This window comes from Juglans microcarpa x Juglans regia, chromosome 7S, assembly GCF_004785595.1.
Source record: "Juglans microcarpa x Juglans regia isolate MS1-56 chromosome 7S, Jm3101_v1.0, whole genome shotgun sequence".
In the NCBI taxonomy this organism is placed as follows: Eukaryota; Viridiplantae; Streptophyta; class Magnoliopsida; order Fagales; family Juglandaceae; genus Juglans; species Juglans microcarpa x Juglans regia.
The window spans coordinates 17,880,724-17,890,107 of NC_054607.1; the positions used below are offsets into that span (position 1 = coordinate 17,880,724).

Genomic DNA, 9,384 nt, shown 5'->3' on the forward strand with positions numbered 1-9,384 from the left:
TAGTTTCTATTTTCTATTTACATTTTTTTTGTGTGAGCAATATTTGATGTTTTGAAAATTTAATTTAATTATGAATTAAATCTTTTTTTATCTTTTCTAAATTAATTATTAATTTATATTATTTATATTATTTAATTGCTAACTTTTATATAAATTAAATATTTATCCATAATTAAGTAAGGTATTTTGTTGCTATTTATAATTGTAAAAATTCTGTAACCATTTGAATGGAATATGTCACGTTCGAACGTTTCTAGTCTCCGTTCAAACACTTTATTTTACGTTCGAATGTTGATAACTTATTAGTGCGAACGGTATAGTAATATGTTCGAACGGAAAGTTAATGTCTCGCTAAATTTATTGACTTAAACTGCCAATTTTCCGTTCGATTATATATAATGTGTTCAAATATTGATTATCATTAACGTTCGAACGTTTTGTATATTGTTTGAACTGTAAGTTAATGCTCCGTTAAATTTATTGATTTAACCCGCTAATTTCCCGTTCGATCATATATAATATTTGTTCGAACATTGATTAACCTTGACATTTGAACGTTGTTTTATGTTGTACGAACGGTAAGTCAATGTCCTGCTAAATTTTTGTTCGACTATATACAATTTCCATTCGAATGTTTATTTTATTTTGTTCGCATTTTTTTCTGGATGTACGAACGTTTATTTTATTAGGGACAAAATTTTTCGTCCCTGCATATACCATTCGAACATGTTTGAACAGTAAACACCTTCCATCGATTTTTAGGAACACAATTTGAATTTCGTCCCTAGGTCTCATTTTTTGGGACAATTTTTGTTTCATCCCAAACAAAAATCTTTCTAAAAACAAATTTTTGTTGTAGTGTGTTCTATACTTTAAAAAATTGATCTAAATCTCATAACATTTATTGGTACGCTATTTCAATCAATTGATATCATATCATGAGACGGTCTTAAAATGAATATATATATATATATATATATATTATATATATAATCGTGTGCAATAATGAATCACGTATATATCGATCTGAGGTGCATGAATATAGAATATGGTATTTTTTAACGATTTCAAATTGAACATTAGCTAAATATATATGTATTAAAAAGTTTCATAATTAACGAGACGTTCTTTCCAATAACTATATATATTTGGATTTCTTCTGATCATGGTACCGAACAAGGACGTTCGGTTAATTGATAGCTAGAAGATCTGCATAATACTTGGAAAGCCACCGTTTAACTATCTTGACCTCAGTGTTTCTTTGCATGACCAACCATTGCGGATCACTTGGCTTTGTCATCATTATGTCCAAGCAATGAGAACCTGCAGAAGTAATTGAGCGTTTATTACATATTAATCCAAGTACTAAAAAAAAATCTCTTGGAAGATATACTTTCGGATCGACAGAGAGATCGATGTTCATGAGTACCATTAGCAGTAGAGATGGCAACCACACTTTCTGATATGTTCTCCAAAACCCTATAGATCATCATCGGAGATGGAAAATGAATAACTCTCGGTAGAGCAAATAGGCCGATAATCACATGAGTACCGGCCTACCGATTAAAGAAAATGAATCACCATAAAGTTGGGTTAATTTCTTTTGTTTACCCGCCACTACTATAAGGATCTTTGAGCCCATTGGAGAATATGATGTTGCTAGCAAATCTGTGGAGAATCCGTTTTAGATCCTACAGCAATTTAACGCATATATATATATATATATATATATATATATATATATATATCAGAAGCTAGCGCAATGAGATATTAATATTATCAGAAATAATTATTTTCAAATGTTCCACGAAGATATAATATAATAATTAAGAACATACATGACCGCCATAATAAGTTGTCACCCAGTGAGGACGAGGAAGGACACCATACAAGCTCTTGCACTCATTGATGAAATGGTTGAGATTGAAAGGTGCGGATGGAAACATAGAGTCTTTGCCGCTCCCATGGCCAATGGGCATAACTATCTCACTACATGTCTGTGTACAGACACACACATCGTCATCATTTTGTTCTGCATGTGCTTATATCCCACATTATTGGAGATCAACGAGATTGATGAAAGTTAATAATCATGTTAAATGTATATAACTGTTAAATTAAGAAAGCTACCTGCCATCTCCACCCTTGATTCGTTTCATCAGTAGTATTCTTGAATTCATTCATGTCATAGCATGATCGGTGTCCCATATAAGCAACCACTCCTGCATATATTCGGCCGAGAGTATCGGTTCCTACAAATTCTCCATCAACGGCACTGCATAGAACCCTAAGTGGGTATCTTTGGGGTTCATTATACTGTGCTGCTTCAGTATATATTGAATCCAAATAGTCCTTCAGCTCAAAAGATGTATTTAATTGACTGAAAATACAGTACCCAGATCGAAGTTTTAGGTTTAACGTCAGAGTTCAAAAGTATATATGCAAATGTACAGTACGTCCGTCCATGACAATCAAGATCAATTAAAATGCATGTGCTAAACCACTAAATAATTACCTGCAAGTATTAAATCTCTTGCCGAGGGTTGAAAGGCCATGCGGTCTGGAAGCCACTTTATCAATTTTCGCCCACGACTTCCTTATAGTTCTGTAGCAACTTTCACTAGTTTCCTGCAACACCCATCTCATTTGATCATATATACATAGATAATATTTTTCTGGGTCTTGAATTTAGTTTAAAATTAGATACGAGAAATTGAAGAGTTGGGGTTTGTGTAATATATTACTTTAAAATCCTTGGTTACTATGGAGTAGTAACCAAAGCGTGGTGAAATGCCGTCAAAGTAGAGGATCGGAGCTGAGGAAGCTAGAGATCCAAGGACAATATGAGGATACTTTAGCCGAAACCATGCTGCAAGCACTGCAAAGTTACGTAAAAAAAAAAAAAAAAAAAAAAAAAAAAAAAAAAAAAAAATCTCAGACAAATTAATAATAAGATGAAAAAAAGGCCAGGTTTTAATTAATTATAATTAATTTATTAGTGCCATTTAATATATATATATATATATAAATTATGGCCACTTACTTCCTCCGTAGGAACCTCCAACAACGATTATCGGAGAATTTTCTGCAGATAAATTTTTCTTCAAGTGCAAGAGCACATCTGCGTAATCTGCGATAGCCTGAGCCGAGTTGAAGTAACCAAGAGTGCTCGCATTTCTAAAAGCCTCTTCTCTCGATCCAAACGGTATGGATTTCCCATAGTACCTATGCTATTATATATAGAATATAATATTACATTAACATGCACTCGATCTGTCTTAATTTTAAGAATATTTTATGTTCCAAACCATAAGAATATATGAAAATCATTATATGTTTATACTAATAAATGATATCATGAAATAATATTGAAACTTAATTAGGCCCGTGTTGATCCATTGGCGGGACTCATGCTTTTTACCTCTATGTATACCTGGAGTGCCTGAAACTGGAGGGCATTATCACTGAGGAAACCAATGGAGAAAAGATCAGAATCCAAGGGTCCTTCAGCGCCAAGAAAAGCAAATATTGGTGCGTTTGAATTCGGTCCGCCCCAATACTTAGAGTTGATCACATACTTTTGTTGAAAAGTAGAGTAGCAATCAGGCCTGTAGTTGAAGTGATCAAGGGTTTGGTTGTAATAAAACGTTTTGAAATCCTCGGGGTTTGATGAAAAAGATGAAGTACTACTACTAGTACTGGTTTGGGATTCGTATAATTGGGATGTTCTCCTTAGTGTTCCGAGCCTTGGAATGTTAAAGTGCGAGGCAGAAATATTGGCGGAAAATGAGAAAACTAGCAGGAAGATCATGATGATCAGAGAAAATAGATGCTGCATCATGAGTACTGATGAGCATCCGAGAGAGCAGTCGGCCATGGCCAAGTACAAACAATATATATATATATAAGATCAAGCTTTAATTCTTTAATTTGAAGTTATATATATAGAAGTTTTATAATGTTTTTAGGAACATATTTATAGTACAAGATTTACGCCTGCTTTTGGGATTCAGGGTGATCTTTATATGATGACAATATTGTTGACCTAATTATAATTATTTAGGAAAAAAAAAAAAATCTGGCTCCTTTTGTGGGTTTTCAGCTGAAAATATGGAGCAAGTACTACTACGTGTCAATGGCCGATATGCCCGGCCACTTAAATTTCCATTTTTATTCATATTATATCGTGGTTGAGGAAATTAATTCAACTTATAAATTTGATATTGGCCGGCAAATCAGAATGGCTTATGTCTTATGAATTAGTTTCCATGTTGTAATCATAGAGAACTAATCATGGTCTACTAATTAATTAATTTACCAGCTTGATCAGTACGTATTAATGTGTTAATATCCCATTGGATATATATTATAATTAAGACAAATTAAGGTGATCATCGTCGTTAAAGCACTGATGATGATCTAGAGGTGTTTCTTGGAAACTTTGATTGATGATCATGAAGAAAATAAAAATTTCACAACGTTGATGAGTACGTACTAGGAAATTAATTAATTAAGCACACAATTACGTGAAGGGATCAAACTTAATTCTCAGAAATTGATCGTATATATATAAATGATAAGAATCATTCTGATATTGAGTTAGAAGCATCATTTGAAACTTTAGTTACTGATCCTTATAGTAATATATTTGGACATGATTTAGAGGGCACTCCAAGACTATCTGATGACTGATCCGTCGGTAGAAACCAACAAAATACTCAGAAGCACCAAGTGACTACCATCCCTAAAAGACTGATTGGTCGCCTGTTTTTCTGACAAGATTCTTCTGCCACTTGTACTGTTGACCTGTTTGTACTATTTGCTTTTATTATTTGTACCGATTGCTTTGTTAAAGGCTCCTCCTTCGCCCATAAAAGGGGAAGCTCGCCTCAAGAGACGGACACTTCTTCTATTATGATCTACTTCTCCTCTCTCCCTTTCATACTTCCAGAATTCTGCCAGAAAATCCTTACACCTTTTGAGTTTGTTAGAAAACCTTTTTGTAAGTTATTTCAGTATGAATAAACGTTGTTTCTCTTACTAAGTACTTTCATTTATTTTTTCATTTATCATTATTACCAGTTATTTGGTCCTGCATTACTTTCATTTTCACTACCTCCAGTCATTTGGTCATTGCTTTCAATATATTATTAATTCCAGTCATCTGGTCCTGCTTTCGTTTCCTTTGCTTATTTACTTGCACTTCACTCCTATTATCTGGTCCTTAGTTCACTCCAATCATCTGGTCCATTATCTATTTATCTATTCCCTTTTGTCACCTTATATCGTTACCAGTTTCCTTATTGTGGTATCAGAGCCATTTGGCTGCTGGTAGATTGATTATCTCTTTTATTTTGCTTATTGTGTTATCTCCAAATCTCTGCTTCGTGCTTACTCCTTCCTTTTTAATTCCTGTTTCTGTTGGCGCCACCCCGTCTGTAATTGACTTCCTAGAACTGTGTTTGTAAGGCTCATTTTGCTAGGAGAGTGTGTAGGGTTAGAGTGGGTACAAGGTTGGACCAAGGGTATAACAGAGATATGAGTGAAGATAGGGTTAGTAAGTATTAGGTTTTGTTTTGGTTGATTTCATAATGAATAGAATGTTTAGATCTAATTTAACTATTAGTTTCAGGTCTAGTATACCACCTAACATCATTAATGAAGAAGATTTTTCTGTTGAAGAAACTGATTTTGTTGATTTGAATTGTTGGAGTATTTCAAAAATTGATGCCAAATTTATTTAAAAAACCACTTGGGTTTAGTCTGTTTTTAAGATTGAGTTCAATGTTAAAACTGTTGAATAAATCTATGATATTTCAAAAACTCATGAAAAATGTTGCTTGTTTAATAGAAAATCGATTCAAGATTTTCTAGTAAAAGGTTCTGTTCAAGTTGCTGTTAAACCTCTGATGAGGAAATGCATCAATGCTTCAGTACTTCTTTGTTTATGAGATGCTAGATTCAAGAAATTTGAAACTAGTATCCTAGGCATGATTTAATCTTTCCTGTTTAGTGGTCCTGTCCACTTTAATTGTTTTCCTTATTTAACTCTTGTTTTGGATGATCCTAATATTTTGAAAGCTTTAACTTTAAATATTTTAACTTCTGGTTATGAAATAGAAGAAGGTAGGAAACCTCTTGCCATAGTTTATTGTATTTATTACAAGATTTTAAAGACTAATTTAAATTTTAAAGTTATTTTGAAAACTTCAGGGAATAAAACTCTGTTAATCCAGAGTTCTACTCCTGATGTGAACATTCAAGTTCCAAAAATGATTTATTGGAAGGATATTTCTCTTTTCAATGAATGTACTTTGGAATATGAAATTCCTCCTACTAGGGTTTTGGCTGATGAGCTTAACCTTGATTACATTCAGCAATATTTGGATGATACTACTAAAATAAGTTTTGATCAACCTTTAGTAAACAATGAGAGAAGAAATTATTTCGCTGGAACTAGATCTTCTTTTGTTGGTTCCGTTTCAGAAAATCCAGAAAGAAGAGACCAAAATCTCAAAAAATTTATAGAAAATTCTGTAAAAACAGCTTATCCTATTAACCCTGATTTAAAACTGAAAGAAGTCCTTACCTCCTCTCAGGTTACTTCTGCTTATTATACTACCAAGGATGCCGAAACATTCAAAAGTAAAGTTGTAAAGGAAGAAGCTGAAAAAAAAGAAGAAGATGTTTCATCTTTATCTCCTACAGTTTTAGATATGGTTGCACCTATTCATCACATCCAACTTACAGTGATAAATAGAGTTTTTGAAATTGATTTAGTTTCTTTGTTTAAAGAATATAGTTCTATTGAAAATTGTGATAAGAGAAAAACTTATCATGTTATTTTTTCTGATTCTGAAAAATAACGTATTAAAAGAAAATGGAAAGAAACAATGTATGCTCTTTAAAAGCATATACTTTTTTTTTACTTGCGAACCATTACGTTATAAACATAGTTTGAATGTTGTGAAAACTAGTTTTGTCAAGGAGGAAGGCAAGATTGTGGTTAGATCTAGTCACATTCCTTTTGAGACAATTATTATTTCTTATAAGGGAACTAAGGTAAAAGCCTCTCCCATTAAGATGCCCAATACTGATCCAAATGCTACTATTACAATGGAGACAAAAAAAATTATTGAACAAAACAATTTTGTTAACCAAACTCTCCATGTTATAGGACAACAGTTAGATTGTATTGAGGAAAATGTAGAAAAACCTGTTACTACTCCATCTTCAAAAGCTATTATAAAAACTATTAAAAAATCTTTGATTATTTTATCAGAAAATAGGCCAAAACTTGATTTTAAAAACAAATAGGCCAATACTCTTGATAAAATCAATCAAATGCTTGCTAATATTAAGAAATAACAACCCTCTACCAGTGCTTTAAATAGCAATGGCAAAGAAATTGTTATTTTTGAACTCTCTACTGAAGAATCATCTGACAGTGATTCTTCCACTCTTAAAGATCTTGATTTGCTTGAATTTTTTTTTTTTCAAAATATTGATTAAAAACCTGAGATCGTCAGATTTTTCTTAAAAGGACCAAAGCCAATGAGTCTAACGAAGAATTAGTTAGTATCCCAAACCTACACCTCCTGATTTACAATTTTAAAAAAGAATTTTTCAAATCCAATTATATATATCCTGTGAAGTTGGCAACAACGTACGCAGTACAAGTGCCCAAATTATTTTGAACAATTTTTAATTCTCTCGTGGTTCGTGTCAGCGATTTGTTGGAGAGTTTATGGCCCAAAAAAAAAAAAAAAAATTAGAAAAGGATAAGTTTTTGCTAAACTAGTCATGTGCATATAGAGATGGATCAATCTAATGAGTTGCTGATGATAGTTGGGAAAGAAAACCATAGTGTTATTAATAGTTATATATAGTTCACTCTCTCCAGAGGTCCTTTTCTCTCTACTCAACCGTCGGTATCCTTCCATTTCCTCCGCCCAGAGGGGGTTGGAGTTTTGGCTTCTCCCTCCCTCCTCTTGTTTGGCCAACACCGGAGTTGTCCATAGTGTTTTTTTTTTATTTTCGTCTGTAGCACCAAGATGTGCCAATCTACTTCCTACCGACCACCTATGACCACCACGCGCCTCGCCAGTAGACTTTCCAGCTGCCGATCTGTTAGACGGTCGAAGAAAACTGCTCAAAAGAGCGGCGCGCCACTGAGCCATAGAGAGCCTGTTGCCGTCGCACACGGCACCATTGAGATCAGTGGTTTTGGATCTCTCAGATCTGACCACCGCCTTATTTCCTAGAGTGGCGCATGAATCACACACGCCACCATAGATAGTGAAGGTCTTATGCCGACATATCGACGCATTCTCCTGTTACTACGTTACTATGTTCCCGCTTTCCCTAACCAAAGATCAAGTGAAAGTCTCTTCCAACCGGCTAGTTCAAACCAACAAGATACAATACACAACCCTTCACTGCGGCTTCTAGCTACAGTATTATAGTATGTTTATCAGACTATATTAAAATCCCTTCAAGCAACTTCTCCTGGTGGGAAATTGGTGTGAGCCAAACTTTTGGCTCTAGATCTTTTTTTTTTTCTTATTTTCGTGATGTATCTATTGATTTTGGAAAGATTATAGAGGACTCCAACCCCATTAAAACTTGTATCCTATAAACTTCTAGTTTATCTATGAATATGTTACTTGTTGAGAGATCAATCTAGATCGAGCTTGCATTTGTAGATCCTTATATTGTGAGATGGCTAGTGTCATGTGGAAGAGAAATGATAGTCGCAGTCATAAGCGCGCAAATGCTGCGCAATCACTTTGAAAAAAGTGAATGTATACGAGACCCACATGAAAAAAAAAATTTAATTTTTTAATAGTGAATCCCACTATGACATTTGCACACTTCACGACTGCATGTAACATTATTCCATTCCATTAAAATTACTTGCATAAGCACTATTTTTTTAAAATACATAGATCTAGCTAAAAAGCACAACAAGCACAGCAAATCTTTTTCACTCGAGATAATTAGGTGGATAGCCCATAAATTTCAACAATGTATGGGCTATCCATAGATTATTCTGGACTACATAGAGCCTTTCTTTCTCTTGACACGCTCCTGTAATTTTATTTTATTTCAACGAATTAGAACAGCTTCCATAGATTATTATGAACTTAAATTTCGTGATTTTATTGCATTTTCTCTTCATTTATAGCTAGGTAACTTTCTTGTACACTTCTTTTTGTATCTAGATTGCACCTTTTGCACTTATATTAAAACTCATATTACTTGTATAATATATATATATATATATATATATATATATATATATATATATAAAGGTTATATTCCATCAATCTATAAATACAGAAATCATCCTTTGCAAGAAAACATAGAATCGAGCCTTGACTA

General features: G+C 33.3%; 1 protein-coding gene across 1 annotated transcript; it reads right to left on the reverse strand.

The window, feature by feature from the left end:
- Nucleotides 1-1,174: 1,174 nt before the first annotated feature.
- LOC121240731 (lysosomal Pro-X carboxypeptidase) lies at nt 1,175-3,856 on the reverse strand. The gene is made up of 9 exons (XM_041138260.1): nt 3,422-3,856; nt 3,044-3,230; nt 2,745-2,878; nt 2,516-2,628; nt 2,131-2,380; nt 1,839-1,997; nt 1,612-1,691; nt 1,430-1,479; nt 1,175-1,323 (listed from the first exon to the last, which is right to left on the reverse strand). The coding sequence occupies exons 1-9, from the start codon at nt 3,839-3,841 to the stop codon at nt 1,190-1,192; spliced, it is 1,527 nt and encodes a 508-aa protein (XP_040994194.1). The 5' UTR covers nt 3,842-3,856; the 3' UTR covers nt 1,175-1,189.
- Between the last annotated feature and the right edge of the window lie 5,528 nt (nt 3,857-9,384).